Source organism: Rhincodon typus, chromosome 42 (assembly GCF_021869965.1).
Source record: "Rhincodon typus isolate 14 chromosome 42, sRhiTyp1.1, whole genome shotgun sequence".
In the NCBI taxonomy this organism is placed as follows: domain Eukaryota; kingdom Metazoa; phylum Chordata; class Chondrichthyes; order Orectolobiformes; family Rhincodontidae; genus Rhincodon; species Rhincodon typus.
Genome location: NC_063373.1, coordinates 3,736,461 through 3,756,614, shown reverse-complemented (window position 1 = coordinate 3,756,614; position 20,154 = coordinate 3,736,461). Strand labels below are relative to the sequence as shown.

The 20,154-nt window shown below is 43.9% G+C and overlaps 1 protein-coding gene across 3 annotated transcripts in view; it reads right to left on the bottom strand.

Annotated features, from left to right (window-relative positions):
- Positions 1 to 1,285: 1,285 nt before the first annotated feature.
- LOC109937933 (zinc finger protein 23-like) overlaps positions 1,286 to 20,154 on the bottom strand; it is a 42,295-nt gene continuing 23,426 nt past the window's right edge. For 2 of the 3 annotated variants that reach the window (XM_048619131.1, XM_048619132.1), the window contains exons 2-5: positions 19,971 to 20,066; positions 16,724 to 18,649; positions 15,176 to 15,257; positions 1,286 to 3,947 (exon numbers count right to left, since the gene is read on the bottom strand). In XM_048619131.1, the coding sequence (XP_048475088.1) occupies positions 16,901 to 18,283 (1,383 nt within the window). In that variant the 5' untranslated portion in view covers positions 18,284 to 18,649; positions 19,971 to 20,066 and the 3' untranslated portion in view covers positions 1,286 to 3,947; positions 15,176 to 15,257; positions 16,724 to 16,900. The remainder of the gene's footprint in view (positions 3,948 to 15,175; positions 15,258 to 16,723; positions 18,650 to 19,970; positions 20,067 to 20,154) is intronic. The other variant, XR_007265917.1, reaches the window with a different exon arrangement.

Genomic DNA, 20,154 nt, shown 5'->3' with positions numbered 1-20,154 from the left:
GTGGTATACTGCATCCGCTGTACCCGTTGTGGCCTCCTCTACATCGGGGAAACCAAGCGGAGGCTCGGGGACCGCTTTGCAGAACACCTACGTTCAGTTCGCAATAAACAACTGCACCTCCCAGTCACGAACCATTTCAACTCCCCCTCCCATTCCTCAGACGACATGTCCATCCTGGGCCTTCTGCAGTGCCACAACGATGCCACCCGAAGGTTGCAGGAACAGCAACTCATATTCCGCTTGGGAACCCTGCAGCCCAATGGTATCAATGTGGATTTCACAAGCTTCAAAATCTCCCCTCCCCCTACCGCATCCCAAAACCAGTCCAGCTCGTCCTGGCCTCCCTAACTTGTTCATCCTCCCACCTATCCCCTCCTCCCACCTCAAGCCGCAGCCCCATCTCCTACCTCCTAACCTCATCCCGCCTCCTCGACCTGTCCGTCCTCCCTGGACTGACCTATCCCCTCCCTAACTCCCCACCTATACTCATCTTTACTGGCTCCATCCCCGCCTCTTCGACCTGTTTGTTTCCTCTCCACCTATCCTCTCCTCTATCCATCTTCTATCCGCCTCCCACTCTCTCCCTATTTATTTCAGAACCCCCTTCCCCTCTCCCATTTCTGATGAAGGGTCCAGGCACAAAACGTCAGCCTTTCTGCTCCTATGATGCTGCTTGGCCTGTTGTGTTCATCCAGCTCTGCACCTGATTGATTGATTGATTTGATTTGATTTATTGTCACGTGTACTTAAGTACAGTGAAAAGCTTTGTTTGTGCGCACACAGGCACATCATAGTAAGCAAGGACGTACAGAGTATAGGGTGAAAAAACAATTGGACAGAGTAAGGCATACTGGTTAGACCGCTCGGGACATGTGTGAGGCAAAATCAACATTAACAACGTCAGTATTATTTGAAGTTCGAGAGTTCATTCATACTTATGATAATGGCAGGGAAGAAGCTGAACCTGCTGGTGTGTATGTGTGTCTTCAAGCTTCTGTACCTTTTGCCTGAGGCTGCTGGAGAGCATTGTCGGGGTGGGATGGGCCTTTTCATGGCAATGAGATGGATTGGAAGGTTGGCTTCCACGACGGTCTGGGCTGTGCACACAACCTTCTGTAGTTTGTAATGGTCCTCAGCACAGCAGTTGCCATACCAGGTCATTATGCACCGGACAATATGCTTTCTATGGTGCATCTGTAAAAGTTAGTGAGAGTCCTTATAGACATGCCAAATTTCCTGAACTGCCTTAGAAAGAAGACGGTGTTGTTGTGTCTTCTTGACTGTTGAAGTCCAGGACAAGTTGTCGGTTATTGTCACTTCCAGGAACTTGATGCTCTCAACCCTCTCAACCTCTGCTCCATTGATGTAGGTGGAGTCGTGTTCTCCTCCTTGCTTTCTGAAGTCAGTGATCAGTTCTTTAGTTTGCTGACATTGAGAGGGAGATTTTTTGTCATTGCACAACTTCACCAAGCCCTGTATTTCCTTTCTTTATTCTGAATCATCGTTTTTTGATATCCGTTCTACCACAGTGGTGTTGTCAGCAAACTGATAGATGGCGTTCATTCAGAAATTGTCACATGCCTTGCCAATTTTTGGCAGATTGGCGACAGAGTAAGACACTCCTGCCTGAGTTCCTCTGCTCTGCCTGTTGTTTTTCTTTCTTTTTCTTTTTCTTTTTTTCTCTCATTTTCCCTCCCCTTAGCCCCAGCGGCAAATTCTGGATCAGCAGCAGGGGCTGGGAGCAAGTCACAGAGCAGCGTGGGCAGCGAGTCTTGGAGTAGTGCGTATGCTGTGAGTCCCAGTGCAGCACATGGTCAATGAGTCCCAGGCAGAAGCCGGTGCAGGGGAGGCAGTCCTGCAACTGACCTTGGAGCAGCTGAGTGTTGGCATCGAGCAGACTGGAGGCTTGAGTGGAGGGGGAACAGCTGTTGGTCTAGACAGTCAGACCACATGCAGAGGTTCTGCATTGAGCTGCTGCAATGTCATGTTTATTTGAAAATTTTACCCGATTGTAATGTCATTCCTTTTACAATGTCTTATTCCTAACTTACTTTTTAAACTCTGTAAAGTAATGCAACTATTTTTTATTCCTTTTTTGTATCCAAGATTTTTACTGAGGTACTTGTACCTAAGATGGTGTCATAAGAGGCATACATTGTTAAAGATTTTCACTCTATTCCTGTACTTCTACAAAGAAGTACATGTGACAATAAAAGATGTTCTGTTTTATTCAGAGATTTATGAGGTTGGAAGACATTAGAGATACATCAGGGTTATGAGGCCAGACAAGAGTATGGATTTGGGAAATTTGTGAGGCTGGAGGGGATTACAGAGATAGGAAGGATTGTGAGGCTGGAGGATTTTACAGAGATAGGGATGTTTGTGAGGATGTAGGAGATTAGAGATCAGGAGTATTGTAGGGACTTGAGGAGGTTGCATAGATAGGATGTTTGTGAAGTTGGAGGAGGTTACAGTGTTAGGATTGTGAGGCTGAAGGAGATTACAGAGAAGGGGAGTTTTGTCATATATGGAGGAGGTTGCAAAGATAGGGAGTTTTGAGGTATTGCACAGCTAGGGACAGTGGTTGTGGCTGGAAGAATTTACAAATGTAGCAAGAGTTCTGAGGCTAAAGTCGATAATAGAGATTGTGAGAATTCTGAGGCTGTAGAGATTACAGAGGTAAGGAGAATTTTCATTCTGGAAAGGATGACAGAGATTTATTTATTTATTTCCATTATACTTCATTTGGAGAGAGAAATTGTCACAACTTTTGGTCACCACTTTCAGGTAATTGGCATATAATGAAGGGTGAAAATATGAAGATTATTTCACAATATAAATTGAGAAGAATTTGCAGACCAGGAACTCAAAACAAGTTCTGACAGTCAGAAGAGTCATCAGAATCTGAATATCGTTGGCATTTAACTGTGGAAGGAAAAAGGTTTGTATGTTGTGTCTGTAGGAAAAATAATTCCGCTATGTTTGTAACTCTAAAAGCAGCTAGATGTTTAAACTCATGGTTAGATCACCCCTGGTGTATGTGTTCAGTTCTGGGGTCTACAGCTGAGGAAGGAAATATTGGGGTATTGGCCTGAAAGGGGCACAGATTTATCCAATAACATGTTGTCTCTTTGAAAGAACTGTCATATTTTGTCCCAATCACCCACTTTATGATTTTAACTATAAATTCCTCATTTTCAAAATTCTACAGAACTTCCTTCTAACATTGCTTATGGACTGGAATTCCAGCACCCTTTCAGGTGGAATGTTCCAGATCCTGACAACTCTGTTGTCCTGAATATGCTGAAGTCCATGTTGAGTATTTTGGGTTATAAAGGGCTGAACTGAAAGATGAAATGCTGTTCCCTGAGCTCCCAATTAGCTGTATTGGAACAGTACAGGAGGTTGTGGTCATAGCAGATGTGAGCAGACAACTTAAATGATAACGCTGCACTGTGAATGCTGTTTGGCTCAACGAGAGTGCTTTGGAGTTGGGTGAAAACAGATAGTGAGGTGAGAGAGGGAGAAGGTGAACTTGAAAGATTGAGTGTGGTACTCAGTCTCAGTTTTGGCAGTTCAGAGAGTGACACGATCCCAATGGAAACAGCCAATTATTAAGTGATACCTGCAGGGAATTCTCTTCAAGATTTTTGAAGTGTAATATTCAGCTTAAGTACAGACAGGAGCTTTCAATTATGTTTGAAACGAGGGATAAATCCCCAGCTCAATTACATTCTCTTCAATGGAGGAACTAGGATATTCTTGAGAGAAGACATGACAGGAGACCTCATATCCCTGGCGTGGTAATATCCCCATCTTGCACAATGTGGGAAATAAGGGACACTTCCAATGTCCCTGATGGCTACGTGTGCAAGAAGTGTGTCCATCTGCAACTACTCGATAACCTTTTCGGAGTTGGAGCTGTGGGTGGAGTCATTGTGGAGCATCTGCAATACAGAGAATTTCATAGACTGCACAGTTAATTTCATAGAATCCCTACATTGTGGAAACAGGCCCTTCAGCCCAACAAGTCTACACTGACCCTCAGAGCATCCAATCCAGACGCATTCCCTTACAACCCACCTAACCTAAACACCCCTGAACATGCTGGGCAATTTAGCATGGCTAATCCACCTAGCCTGCATATCTTTGGACTGTGGGAGGAAACTCACGCAGACACGGGGAGAATGTGCAAACTCCACACAGACGGTCGCCCAAGGGTGGAATCGAACCCAGATCCCTGGTGCTGTCAGGCAGCAGTGCTAACCACTGTGCCACCGTAATCTTTAGCGGGGGCAATTTGCAACAGCGTTTATTCTCATGCTTGTTCCTCGGTGGGGGCAGGGCAATTTGAAGAGGAGCATTTACACAGAAAACTGAAGCCAAGAAAAATATTTGTCTTCCTTAGATTTCTAAACGGGGACTGAGAGTGATTTTTTCTTTTGTGAATTCATTTTACAGGATATAAATTGAGAAGAATTTGCAGACTGGGAACTTAAAACAAGTTCTGAGAGTCAGAGCAGTCATTAGGATCAGAATATTGCTGGTATTTAACCGTGGAAGGAAACAGGTTGGTATGTTGCATCTGTAGGAAAAATAATTCCGCTATGTTTGTAACTCGAAAAGCAGTGAGATGTTTAAATTTGTTGTTAGATCACCCCTGGTATATGTGTTCAGTTCTGGGGTCTACAGCTGAGGAAGGAGATATTGGCCTGAGAGGATAAAGAGGATAAAGATGAATGCGTGTCTGGAGAAATGGTAAACAAGAGAAGGGTTTAGAATCTTGAAGCATTCGGACAGTTTCTGAGGAAGGTGGAACCTGTGTAAGTCGTCTGGTTGCACCAGGCAGAGCCAAGACAAATATTCTTGTCAAGGATTTTGCCAGTCCCATTGATGAGGTTTTAAACTAGTATGGCAGTGGGATGGGAGCCGAAGTGTCAGCTGGGACATGTCAGATTCAGATCAGGAAATGGGAGGTCAAATCTTAGGAGGAATTGAAGGGGATGGGGAGAAAACAGGAACAGGGTTGAGTTACAGGTCTATAAAATGCTTCTCCTTCATTCCTGCCTCTTCCACCGATTGGGTAATAGTCATACAGCATGGAAACAAACTTTTCAGTCTAACTAGTCCAGGCCAACTCTGTTCCCAAACCAAATTAGTCGCGTTAGAACGTAGAACATAGAACAGTACAGTACAATACAGGCTGTTCGGCCCACGATGTTGTGCCAACCTATTATCTACGAAGATCAAACCACCCTGCAAACCCGACATTATACTATCATCCATGTGCCTATCCAAGAGTCGCTTAAAAATCTCTAAAGTATCTGACTTCACTACCCCTGCCAGCAGTGCATTCCACACACCCACCACTCTCTGTATAAAGAACCTATCACTGACATCTCCTCTATACCATCCTCCAATCATCTTAAAATTATGCCTCCTTGTCTTAGTCATTTCCGCCCTGGTAAAAAGTCTCTGGCTATCCATTCTACCTGTACCTCTCATCATCTTGTACACCTCTGTCAAGTCACCTCTCATCCTTCTTCTCTCCAATGAAAAAAGCCCTAGCTCCATCAACCTTACCTCATAAGGCCCGCCCTCTAGTCCAGGCAGCATCCTGATAAATCTCCTCCGTACCCTCTCTAAAGCTTCCACATTCTTCCTATAATGAGGCTACCAGAACTGAACACAATATTACAAGTGTGGTCTAACCAGGATTTTGTAAAGCTGCAGCATAACCTCGGGGCTCTTAAACTCAATTCCCCTGCCAATGAAAACCAACACACCATACACCTTCTTTACAACCCTATCAACTTGGGTAGCAACTTTGAGGGATCTATGGACGTGGACCCCAATATCCCTCTGTTCCTCCACGCTGCCAAGAATCCCGCCATTAACTCTGTATTCTGCATTCAAATTCAACCTTCCAAAATGAATCACTTCACATATTTCTGGGTTGAATTCCATCTGCCACTTCTTTGCCCAGCTCTGCGTCCTGTCAATGTCCCGATACAACGCACAACAGCCCTCCACGCTGTCCACAACTCCACCAACCTTCGTGTCATCGGCAAACTTACGAACCGACCCTTCCACTTCCTCATCCAAGTCATTTATAAAGATCACAAAGAGCAGAGGTCCCAGAACAGATCCCTGCGGAACACCACTGTTCACAGGCTGAATACTTTCCATCTACTACCACCCTGTGTCTTCTATTGGACAGCCAGTTTTGTATCGAGACAGCCAAATTTCCCTGAATCCCATGCCTCCTTACTTTCTGAATGTGTCTACCATGGGGAACCTTACCAAATGCCTTGCTAAAATCCATATACACCACATCCTCTCCTCTGCCTTCATCAATGTGTTTTGTCACATCCTTAAAGAATTCAAAAAGGCTTGTTGAGGCATGACCTGCCCCTCTCAAAGCCATGCTGACTATTTCTAATCAAACTGTGCTTTTCCAAATAATCATAAATACTATCTCTCAGAATCCTCTCCAATAATTTGCTCACCACAGAAGTAAGATTGACCGGTCTGTAATTCCCAGGATTATCCCTATTCCCTTTCTTGAACAAGGGAATGACATTTGCCACCCTCCAGTCATCTGGTACTATTCCAGTGGGCAGTGAGGACACAAAGATCATTGCCAAAGGGGCAGCAGTCTCATCACTTGCATCCCATAGTAACCTTGGGTATATCCGGTCTAACCCAGGGGACTTATTTATCCTCATGTTTTTCAAAATTTCTAGCGCATCCTCCTTCCTAACATCAACCTGTTCAAGCATATCTGTCTGTTTCATGCTGTCCTCACAAATGGCAAGGTCCATCTCATTGGTGAATACTGGAGCAAAGTATTCATTAAGGTCCTCCCCTACCACCTCTGACTCCGCGCACAAGTTCCCTCCATTATCCCTGATTGGCCCTACCCTCACTCTGGCCATCCTCTTGTTCCTCACATAAGGATAGAATGCCTTGGGGTTTTCCTTGATCCTACCCGCCAAGGCTTTTTCATACCCCCTTCTAGTTCTCCTAAGTCCATTCTTCAGTTCCTTCCTGGCTACATTGCAGACCTCTCGAGCCCTGTCCGATCCTTGCTTCCTCAACCTTAGGTGAGCTTCCTTCTTCCATATCCCTCCAAACCTTTCCTATTCAAGTGCTTAGCCAAATATCTTTTAAATGTTGTAAGTGTACCTGCACTCACAACTTCCTCTGGCAGTTCATTCCTCATGCAAACTACTCTCTGTTTAAAAAAAAAAGTTGCCCCTCATGTCCTTTTTTTAAATCTTTCTCCTCTCATTTTAAAACTTTGCTCCCTTGTTTTGAAATCCCCCCACCCAAATGAAAAGATCCTTGCTATTCACCTTGTCTATGCTCCTCATGATTTTATAAACCTCTAAGGTCACCCCTCAACTTCCTACACTCGTGTGAAAAAAGTCCCACCCTATTTTTATAACTCAAGCCCTCCATTCTTGTCAACATCTTGGCAAGTCTTTTCTGAACCTCTCCAATTTAATCATGTCCTTCCTACAGCAGGGTGACCAGAACTCTACACACTTTTCCAGAAGATGCCTCACCAACGTTCTGTGCAACCTTAACTCCTACAGTCAATGGTCTGAGCAACGAAAGCAAGTGTATTAAACGCCTTCTTAATCATCCTGTCTATCAGTGACGCACATTTTCAAAGATTTATATACCTGAATCTTGAGATCTGTCTGTACTACAAGACTACCCAAGGCCCTACCAATAATTGTATAAGTCCTGTCCTTGTTTGTTTTACGAAAATGCAGTACCTCACACTTATCCAAATTAAACTCCATCTGCCACTCCTCAGCCCATTGACCCAATTCATCAAGATCTCTTTGTAATATTAGATAATGGTTTTCACAGTCTACCATACCACCAATTTTGGTGTCATCAGCAAACTAAATTCTTATCCAAATCGTTTATGTAAATGACTGACAAAAACAGACCCAGTACCGATCCCTATAGAACATCACTGGTCAGAGGCCTCCAGTTCGAAAAACAATCCTCCACCACCACCCTCTATCTCCTACAGTCAAGCTAATTTTGTATCCAATTGGCACACATACCCTGAATCCCATCTGATCTAACTTTACTAATTAGTCGATCATGTGCTAAAATGTCACAAAGGCTTTCCTAAAGTCTATTTAAACAAAGTCTACCGCTCTGCTTTCATTAATCATTTTAGTCAGTTCCTCAAAAAACTGAATCAAGTTTGTGAGACACGGTTTCCCTTGCATAAAGCCACACTGCCGATCTTTCATCAGTCCTTGCCTCTCCAAATGGAGACAAGTTTTATTGTTCAGAATCAACTCCAACAACTTACCCACCACTCGTCAGACTGACAGGTCTATTTTTTCCAGGCTTCTCCTTACAGCCTTTATTAAATAAAGGCACAATATGAGTCACCCTCCAGTCCTCTGGCACCTTATCCATGGTGGTAAATAATACACTAAGGTCACTGCAATTTCTTCCCCAGAGATTTATCCACTGTTAATGTTTTCTAAGACCTCCAGCACTTCCTTTCCTGTAATGTAAACTGTTTTCAAAGCAGTAATAATTATTTCTCTGAGTTCTCTAGCCTTTTCTTTCTCCACAGTAAAAACTGACATGAAATATTCGTGTATTTTCTCTCCCAACTCCTGAGTTTCAACACGTAGTCAACCTTGTTGAGCTTTAAGGGACCCAATTTTCTCTCTAATTTATCTTTTGCTCTTTATGTACTTGTAGAATCTCTTTGGCTTAGCCTTGGCAAACAAGATTAAGGATATCTCATTCCCTGTTTGCCTTTCTGATTTCCCTCTTAAGAATGCCCCTACACCCTTTATACTCTTCAAGAAATTCAGTTGATCCCAATTATCTATATATGACCCTTTCCTATCCTCGATCAGAACCTGAATTTCTTTATTCATCCACTACTGCCTACTCTTACCAGCATTACTCTTCACTCAAACAGAAACATAATGTTTCTGAACTCTCATTATGACACTTTTGAGAGCCTCCCACTTGTCAATCATCCCTTTACCCAAGAACAATCTACCCCAATCAACTTTTGAAAGTCCCTATCTTATACCATTAAAATTTGCCTTACTCCTATTTAATGTTATTTTTATGGAAAGCCACTTTTCCCATAATTATTTCAAAGTTATTAAAAATATAATCATGAGTCCAAAAATATCCCCCTTACACTTGAGTAACTTGCCCTGCCTTCCTTCCCAAGAGAGTCAAGTCTAGACAGTACATTTACAAATTAATAAAGAAAAAAATCTTGAACACATTTAATAAACTCCTCACCTCCAAGCCCTTAACACTGTGGCAGACCCAGTCAATGTTTGGAAAATTAAAATCCCCTGCTTTAACAACCCTATTGCTCTTACATATATGTGAAATCTCTGTACGCATTTGGTCATCAATTGCCCTTTGATTACTGCGGGGTCCTGTAATATAATTTCATCAAGGTGATCATCCCTTTCTTCTTTCTAAGCTCTACCCATATAGCTTCACTAGATGATCCCTCAGAAATATCCTCTCCAATTAAAGTAGTAAGGTTTTTCTTTATCAAAAATGTCACTCCCCCTCTTCTCTTTCCTCTCTGAAATCCAGAACATTCAGCTACCAGTCTTGTCCTTCAAAGTTTTAGCAAAGATTTGTAGCTTGGGTTGTGGGTGAGGTGTTGACTTGCTCGCCGAGCTGGCTTGTTTTCTTTCAGACGTTTCATCACCATGCTAGGTAACCTCATCAGTGAGGCCTTCGATGAAGCGATGTTGTTCTATTACACTTGGAATTTATACTGTCTGGTCTGTTATGGTGAGTAGTGTCATTTCCAGTTTTGATCTGTATGGGTTTGTATATGGGGTTCAATTCTATACATTTCTTGATTGCATTACAGGTGGAGAACCACGCCTCCAGGAATTCCCATACGTGTTTATGTTTGGCTTGGGCTATTATAGTTATATTGTCCCAGTTAAACTGATGGCCTTCATTATCCAAATATACTGATATTAAGGAAAGTTCGCCATGTCGTTTTGCTGCTAGCTGATGTTCATGTATTCTGATGGCTAGTTTGCTTCCTGTCTGACCGATGTAATGTTTGTGGTAGTCGATGCATGATATTTTGTAAACCACATTGGTTATGCATTTTGTGGGAATGGGGTCTTTAATCCTTGCGGGTGTTTGTTGTGTTAGTAGGCATCTGCGGATGAAGTTGCGTGGATATCTGTTCATAGCGAAGATTTCGTAAGGGTGCTCTTCCTCTTTCCTGTGTAGTTCTGGAGTGTTGGTGTACTATTGATCTGTTTGAATACTTGACCATTAAAGATGAAGTGTGTGGTGAGGCACAAGTCTAGTAGTTTGTATGGTACACCAATCGGGTCACCCATCTCGGGACTCATTGCAGAAGCAGTCATGCGTGGACTAGAACCGTCCGTCGCATTCAACCTAAACTGTGTATCCAGTACATGGACAACACATTTGTCATTGTTAAACGCAACAAAATAGAAGAGACCCACCAAGTCATTAACAATGTATTCACAGGAATAAATTCACAAGAAAAGAAGAAAACAACAATCAGCTTCCGTTTCTGGGCGTCAGAGAAAATGTATGACCAACAGGGAGTTCCAAACTTCAGTAGACAGAAAAGCAACCCACACTAATCAAATCCTCAACTTCCACAGCAACCACCCCAACATGCACAAACAAAGCTGCATTAGGACACGACTTAAACGGGCCACGACCCACTGCAACATTTCAGAACTATGCAGGAAAGGGGAAGAGCACCAATACAAGATCTTCGCTATGAACGTATATCCCTGCAACTTCATCCACTGGTGCCTACTAAACAGATAACAAGAGGACACAATACACCCTAACACACTGGCCACACTGCCCTATATCAAGAACGCATCAGAATTGACAACAAGACTCCTAAGACCACAAGGAATCACTGTAGCACACAAGTTCCCAGCCACTCCACGACAAACACCCACAAGGATTAAAGACCCCATTCCCGCAAAATGCAGAACCAACGTGGTTTACAAAATATCATGCAACAACTGCCACAAACGTTGCATCAGACAGACAGGAAAGAAACTAGCCATCAGAATGCATGAACATCAGCTAGCAGCAAAATGACATGACGAATATCAGTACACTTGGACAATGAAGGCCATCAGTTTAACTGGGACAATATAACTATAATAGCCTAAGCCAAACATAGACATGCATGGGGAATTGTAGAGACATGGTTCTCCATCTGTAATGCAATCCACAAACATATAGAATTAGACCTCATGTACAAACCCATACAGATCAAAACCGAAAATGACACTACTCACAATAACGGGCCAGATGGTAAAAATTCCTGTGGAGTAGAACAACATCACTTCATCGGAGGCCTCACTGGTGATGTTACCTAGCATGGTGATGAAACGTCTGAATGAAAACAAGCCAGCTCAGCGAGCAGGTCAACAACGTCAGTCCTGTCCTTCCCTCAGCCAAGTTTCTAAAATAGCTATTTCATCCTAATCCCACATTCCCATACATGCCCTCAGTCCATCAGCGTTACCTGTAAGACCCCTCGCATTTAAATAAATGCAGTTTAATTCTTCAGAGATACCCCATGCTCTGACTGAGGAAGTTCTGAGGAAGGGTCACCGGACCCGAAATATTAACTCTGTTTTCTCCTCCACAGATGCTGCCAGACCTGCTGAGCTTTTCCAACAACTTTGGTTTTGTTCCATTCTCTGACTTGCTGTTTTCTGCCTTTTTAATTAACTTGCTCTTTTTTCATTCAGAACCATCCTCATTTCTCTTTCTATTTTCATTGCAACTTAGGAAGCCCCCCGCTACCCCCCCCCCCCCCCCCCCCCCCCCCACACCCACACACACACACACACACACACACACACACACCTCCTTTCTACTAGTTTAGATGCTCCCAAAATAATACTAGCAAATCTCACTGCTGGGATATTGGTCCTTGTCAAGTTCAGGTGAAATCAACCCCTTTTTGAACAGATTTTGCCTGTCCCAGAAGAGATCCCAATAATCCAAAAACCTGAATCCTTGCATATTGCATCATCTCTTCAGCCATTAATTTATCTGCCCTAAAGTTTTATTTCCTACTCTCACTAGAATGTGGTACTGGGAGTAAACCAGAGATTTTAAAAGTACCTTTGAAGCGCTGCTTTTTAACCTTCTTCCTAACCTCCCTTATTTACTCTGCAAAGCCTTAACTCTTTCTTTAACCGTGCCATTCTTACCAATGTGTACAACAACTTCTGACTGCTCATTCTCCTCTTTGACAATATGCTTTAATTATTTTGAAAGGTCCTTGACACTCGCACCAGAAAGGCAACATACTATCTGAATCTCCTGCCTGTGCCCCTGACTGAAGAGTTCCCCCATCACAATTATTCTTTTAGATCTTGACAAACTCTGCTTAACATTAGATTCATTCCTCATGCAATAAATCAGCTTTTTGTTAAACTATTGTGCATTGAGTCTTTATCTTATTGCTAAAGGAGACACAATTATTTTGACAGCATGTTCCTCTCCCCTATCTCCTCTATCCTCACCACCAACAAGTGTGAGGAACTCATTGAGTTTGTCACTGAGTGGGACAATCAGTACGTTTCACGAAGTGGTTGGGACAAGGCACATTCAGAGTGAGGGGCAGCCTGTAATGCTGGAAATTTAGTGCACCATTGGAATTTTGCGTAGAGGGGAAGAATTTTTTTGTTCTTTTTCAGATGAGCACAAAAAGAAATGCGGATGCTGGAATCAGAAATAAAAACAGAAATTGTTAGAAAATCTCAGCGGGTCTGGCAGCATCTATGGAGAGAAATCAGAGTTAATATTTCAGGACCAGTGACCCTTCCTCTGAGGAACCTACTGAGCTTATCCAGCAATTTCTGTCTTCACTTCCCATGAGTAGTTAGGAGAAGGCACATCCAGCGTGAGGGATGGCCCATAATGCTCCTTAGCGCCCGAGGCCCACAGCTGTGTTCCCGTTTGCTACAAACGCGCGACGGGGAGTGTCTAATTCGGGTCGAGCCGACACCGGGTCTTTATGAAACGACCCAGTGCAAACTGACTGCTTTTCATTCCCAGCTTCTGCTGTACCTCCTCGGGTAGACAGTCATGTTTCATTCCGCTAGCCGCGCCCCTATTTCACTCCAATTGGTTGGAGGACCAGGCGCTTCGTTTTGGTCCGCCAGCCTCACCTACTCTCCTCCTATTGGTCGGTGAGCTGCCGTCAATCAGCCGGGACCCATTGTGAGGTGTTAGGTGGGATCCTCTCTCCCTCGGCCCTGGGACCAGCTTCATCGTTCACAGTGAATGAGGCAGTGTCACAGAGCGCAGGGTCTGGTGGCTATTCAGCCCATTGGGGCTTTACTCTCTCTCGAGAAACGCTGCAAATTTATCCCAGCTCCCCGACCCTATGCCCAGAGCCCTCCAAATCTGTGTCTCTTTTTGCATTTTCTCGGGCTCCGTCTCGATGCATCGGCCTCCCTCCCCTCGCATTAATCAGCATGCGTACCACCATTCGGCCTGCTTTCAGTTCCGGTGAAGGGTCACTGCACTCGACACCTTATGTCTCCTTTTATTTAAAGATGCTGCCAGACCTGCGAAGTATCTCAAGTGATGTGTTTGTTTCAGATCTTCAGCCTCTGCAGTTCCTTGTATAATTTGCCCTCCAAATTCTTCCTCATGAAGTTACATTCCAAATCGATAGTAAGAATGACAGCTGAACCTGCTTACACTCATCAATCAGCCTGTTCCAGATTTCCAGACCTCTCTGAGTAAAATAATCTGCGCATTTTCACTCGACATTATGTGCCAGTTGTCTGAAAGCTGAATCCTGTGGATACCAAACGTTCTGCCAATATAAATAATTTCTCCGTTGTGCTGATGAAATCTTCTGGAAATAAATTTATGTATTGATGAAATCATTGCTTAACTATCTAAGCTCCAAACAGAATTATCCATGCTTCTACAAGCATGCCACATATCAGAACACCCTCAATTTTTCTTCATTCATAGGATCAGCTGTTCCCCACATAGATTAATGTTTATTACCTATTTACTACCTGAAAAGGTTGATGTTAGCTGCTTCTTGAAATGCTGCAGCATACATGATGCAGGTACACCCACAATGCTTTCAGCAAGGGTGTTTTGGCATTTTGACCCCATGATATGGAGTTAATTGCAATAATATAATGGTGATGGGGAGGTGATGGCCTAGTAGTATTATGGCTAGATTATTAATCCAGTAATTTAGAAAATGTTCTGGGAACCCGAGTTCAAATCCCACCAAAGCAAATAGTGGGATTTGAATTCAATTTTTAAAAATCTGGAAGTAAGCATCTACACATGACCATGAAACTATTGCCGAGTGTTGTAAAATCCCAACTTCAGTGAAGGAAACCGTCCTTCTTCACCTGTTCTGGCCTATATCTGACTCCAGACCCAAAAAAATGTGGTTGACTCTCAAGTGCTAAAGTATTAAATGCTGGCCAGCTCATGACACCTACATCCCACGAGTGAGTATTAACAAAAAATATAGTTCCATGTCAAGGTAGTGTGTGACTTGGGGTGAGAGGTAGTTCTAAGTGATGGTGTGCCTGTGATTCTGTGCCCTTGCCCTTATCGGTGGGAGAAGTTGTTCGTATGGAAGGGGCTGTCAAAGGACCATTGGTGAGTTACTGTTGTGCATCCCATTGATGATACACACTGTGCTTTACTGGTGAAAGGAGTGAACATTGAAGTTGCCGGATGGGATAGCATTCAAGTATATTGTGTTGTCCTTGATGGATTTGAGTTTCTCCCCACAGGTGATTTTTCCTTTGTTAACTCTAGATTTAACTATTCTAATACATTCTCAGACAGTCTCCCACATTCAATCTCCCTGTAATCTCAAGCTCATCCAAAACTCTGCTGCTCCTGTGCAGACTCTCTTGTTCAGCCATCACCATTCTAAAGTTCGAATTGGATGGCAAGATATCCAGTGAAATTAAACACAGGGAAGTGAAAAAAAAACCTAAAAGATTTCCTAAATTGGAAGGAATAAAGAATTCACAAGCAAAGGATAATATGCAGAGGAAATGAGCAGTAAAGAGATGGGAGATTCTAGCCGATGCCCTATTTTATTACTCACCAATTTTGAGAACCCAGGATCCACTTGTCAGCTTTTGTCCTTTCCAGAGATGTTGCCTGACCCACTAATGTTTCTGCAGTTTCTGTTGGTGTGAATAAAAGCAGCAAACAGTCAGAAATTATTCTGTCAAAATTACATTAATTTAAATTACCATTACTTGCAACTTACATGGGGAAAATCAGAGGTAGCTGTGCACTTAGACTCCAATACCGTATTGCAGCAAGGGAGTTTATTTTGTTTATTCATATGATGTGGATGGTGATGATGAGTCTCTATGCTCCATTGCTGGTTGCCCTGAAGAACGTGCTAGTGAACTGCCTCTTGGACTTGTGACAAACACTGGGGAGCAGGAACAGCCGCAGTGCTGTGAGCAACTGAGTTCCAGGGTTTTACGCCCTGCTGCACATTGCCCTCTATAAAAAAGGTACCCATGCACAGATCTCACTGAAAGTTGCCCCTATTAATGATGAAAACTCAGGCCTGTCGCTGACTGAGGCCTGTGGCTGTTTTCCCATTTGCTGCAAATGTGGAAATGGACGTTTCTAATTTGTGTCTAGCGGCATAAACTATTCATCATATACTCTCCTGCATTTAGTCCCCTTAAAATGCATCACCTAACACTGTTCAGGATTAAATTCCATTTGCCACTGTTCAGCCCTTCAGACCAGCCCTGGTATATCATCCTGTAGTCTAAGGCTTTGCTGGTAGAACCCACAGTGGGAATCAGCAACAGCTTATTGCTTCACAGCATTGTCCATGGCACCTCCCATTAGTTTACTCACAATTGATATTTGATTGATGGAGCAGCAACTGGTCAGTTTGGAATTGTCCTGTTTTGTGTAAGGACAAAAATAAATCTGGGAAATTTTCCATATGTTTGGGAAGATGCCAGTGTTATGACTGTACTGTGTTTACTACACTCCATGAGACAGGTTTATGTTTTTGACTCAAAGATGACAAGGATTTTGAGAAGATGAGGTTCGAAATAGTAGCATGGACAAAAATCTGATCAGAGGATTTTGAATGTGGAGTTCTGTGAAGGTAAAGCAGGGATTCAGGAAGTGCCAAAACATTCCAGGACATTGGAGAGGAAAGGGACATTGCAGACAGGGCAGTAGTTTGCAGGACAGGCATTGAAATGTTTTTGACCGATATTAATGGCACATTTGAGGGAGGGGGAGAGGGAGGGAGAGAGAGAGGGAGACAAGATTTGATGAGACACAACTATCAACAGTATCAGCAAATGTGTGGAAGTGACGTGACCACTTACTGGGAATGAGGTTGAGGCATGGACAGGTTGAGCAGTAAGTGAAAATATGGGGAGATGGGAGAGAAACTGAATAAAGTGTATGTTCAGGACTCAGGAAAGGGAAGCTTTAGAAGACAGATTGCTCCCAGAGGGCTAGTGGGAGAGAGGGAAGCAACAGAGGCAGCTGATTAAATTGTCTCCATGTTAGTGACAAGGAAACTCCATGAACTCCTCCACTTCGTGCTGGAGGTGAAGATGGAGGAGATAGGGAAGAAGAAGAGCATTTTGAAAGGCATTACCCTGTATTGGAAACATTAAAGACTTGACACGCTGCATGTTTAACACCAAACTGATTTATTTGACTCCTGTGACACATATTATAAGTTGTAAAACTTGGCTGAGGTTCATGAGAATTATTCGAAACAGATGCCACTGAACAGGGTTCACTCCTCGATGTGATCGACAACAAAATCTAATCACGGTCGTTCCTGGTGAACTCGCTGATGTTTCCGCAGGCTGGCTGACTGAGTAAATCTCTTCCCACACTCAGAACAAGTATACGGCCTCTCTCCAGTGTGACTGCGCTTGTGTCTAACAAGTTCAGACGATGTCTTGAAGCCAGCACTGCAGTGAGAGCACTTGAATGGTCTCTCGTCACTATGAGCACGTTGATGACGGATCAAATCCTCAGAACTTTTATACCATTTCCCACACTCTGGGCATTGAAAGGGTCTCTCATCAGTGTGAGCCCGCTGGTGTCTCAGCAGATGAGAACTATCAATGAATCCCTTCCCACATTTAGCGCAAGTGAATGGCCTCTCCCCCGTATGGATTCGCTTATGTTTCTGCAGGTCAGATGAGTCAGTGAATCCTTTCCCACACTCACAACATCTGAATGGCCTGTCTCCAGTGTGAAATCGCTGATGTTTCACCAGCTTGGATGACTCTGAGAATGCCATCCCACATTCAGAACATCTGAATGGCTTCTCCCCCGTGTGAAATCGCTGATGTTTCGCCAGTTTGGATGACTGAGTGAATCCCTTCCCGCACTCAGAGCAGGTGAATGGCCTCTCCCCAGTGTGAACTCGCTGATGTACAGTGAGTTCAAATGATCGCCTGAAATGAGACCCACAGTGAGAGCACTTGAATGGTTTCTCGTCAGTGTGAAGAATTTGATGGGAAATCAGTTCACCAGAAGTTTTACAGCATTTCCCACAGTCTGCACATTTAAACGGTTTCTCCCCAGTGTGAACTTGCTGATGTGTCAACAGTTGGGATGATCTAATAAAACCCTTCCCACACTCTGAACAGCGGAATGGCTTCTCCCCAGTGTGAACTCGTTGGTGTTTAGTCAGGTCAGTTCCTCGTTTGAACCCAGTCCCACAGTGAGAGCATCTGAAGGGTCTCTCATTGGTGTGAACATATTGGTGGGATACCAGTTCCTCGGAGCTTCTATAGCACTGTCCACAGTCTGGACATTGAAACGGTTTCTCCTCAGAGTGAATCCGCTGGTGTCTCAGCAGCCTGAATGACTGGGTGAATCCTTTTCCACACTCAGGGCAGGTGAACGGTCTCTCTCCAGTGTGAAGTCGCTGGTGAACAGTGAGCTTCGATGAACACCTAAACCCTTTCTCGCAGTGAGAGCACCTGAATGGTTTGTCATCTGTGTGAATGCATTGGTGGGACAGCTGTTCCCCTGAACTTTCATAGCAGTTCCCACAATCTGAGCACTTAAATGGTCTCTCATCAGTGTGAACATGTTGGTGGGACAGCAGTTCCTCTGAACTTTTACAGCAGTTCCCACAATTCAAGCATTTAAAAGATCTCTTGTCAGCGTGACCCTGCTGGTGTGTCAGCATGGTGCAAGAAATGTTGCATCCCTTCCCACACGTGGAGCAGTTGAACAGTCCCTCCTCAGTGTGACTACGCTGATGTGCTTCCAGCTCAGATGGGAATATGAATCCAATCCCACACTCTCCACATTTCCATGGCTTCTCCCCAGTGTGAATGTGTTTATGCCTCCACAGGCCAGATGATCAGCTGAATCCTTGTCCACAAACAGGACACGTACAGATTCTGCTCAGTGTGTATGGAATCCTTTTGCTTCCATGATCAAAATCTGATGCTCTTCAGGTTATGTTAAATGGGGAAAGTGTCAGATCCTGATGGGATGTTTGGTTTCAGTTTCTTGGCAGCAAATCCTTCCCTTCTAATACCCTGTGAAACTGATTTAAAACAGAAAAAAAGGGAGTGAGAGAGAGAGATGGCTCGAGGATGAAGTGAACTTTAACGCTTCTAAATTTTAGAAAAACCCAACTGGTTCTCTAATGTCCTTTAGGTTCTCTATCCTGAAGGACATTAGAGAATCTGGTGCCCTTCAGGACATAAACAAGACTGTCCCATTCATGGGAGCAGAGAAAGTCAGTGGGACAGGCAGGGAGTATGAGACAGCTTTTTATAAATCTACAAACCAAGCACAGGATTGATAGAATCTCCCAAACCCTCAGCCTCCACTAACAAGAAGAACTGAGATAGCAGGTGGATGTGAACATCATCACCTCCGAGTCATGCACCATCTGATATCCAGTACTGGGTAAGCAGAAATATCTCCCATTGAAATGAGGAAGGTTGAAGTCACTGTCTTCTCCCCCTGTCACAAACAGCACTCCCTCACCAACGATTTCATCCCTCTCCCTGGTAACTCTCTAGGGGTGATCCAGACTGTTCACTATCGTGGAGATAAATTTCACTCCAAGATGAGCTTCCAACAAAACATCCCCATTAATCAGCAATACACCCTACTTCCAGCTCAGTAACATCATCCCACCCCACCCTAGTCTCAGCTCATCTGCTGCTGAAACTCTCATCCATATCTTTTATTTTCTCTCGACTTAACTATCCCAATGTGTTCCCAGCTGACCTCTCACATTACCAACTCCCCCTAATCCCGGCATACAAACCTCTTCTGCCTCTGTGCTTATCCACACCACCATCATCCCTGACCTCACTGGCTTAACAAGAACCAAGATGCCACCCTAACTCTAACCTCTCTTGCAGCCCCACAACCTTCCCTCTCTCTGTAACCTCCTGCAGCCCCACAACCCTCCCTCTCTCTGTAACCTCCTGCAGCCCACAACGTTCCCAAAAACAAAAAAATGCTGGAAATCACAGGAGGTCAGGCAGCATCCATGGAGAGAGAGCAAGCTAATGCTTCCAGTCTAGATTACTCCTCATCATGCTCTGACGAAGTCATCTAGACTCAAAACGTTACCTTGCTCTCTCTCCATGGATGCTGCCTGAATCAGTGTTTTCCAGTAATTGTCATTTTCAGTACATATTCCAGTATCTGCAGTAATTTGCTCCCACAATCTTCATTCTTTCTGTAACCTCCTCCATCTCTCTGTAAACTCCTTCATTCCCTACACTCTTCCCTCTATGCAACCTCCTCCGTCGCCTACACGTCCTCCATCTCTCTGTAATCTGCTTCATCCCCACACACCTCCATCTCTCTGTAACCCCCTACAGCCTGAGAATCCAATCACATACCTGTAATCCTGTAATTCCAACTTCTTTGTCCAACTCATATTTGTTCTGAAACAAAGCATAGAGGATCCTTTCGAAACCCAGCAGGGCTGGCAGTATCTGTGAACAAAAATTACTGTTAACGTCTGGAGTCCGGGCCGGCTCGTCTTCATAACTGGAATCATACGAGACTCAAAACGTTAACTCT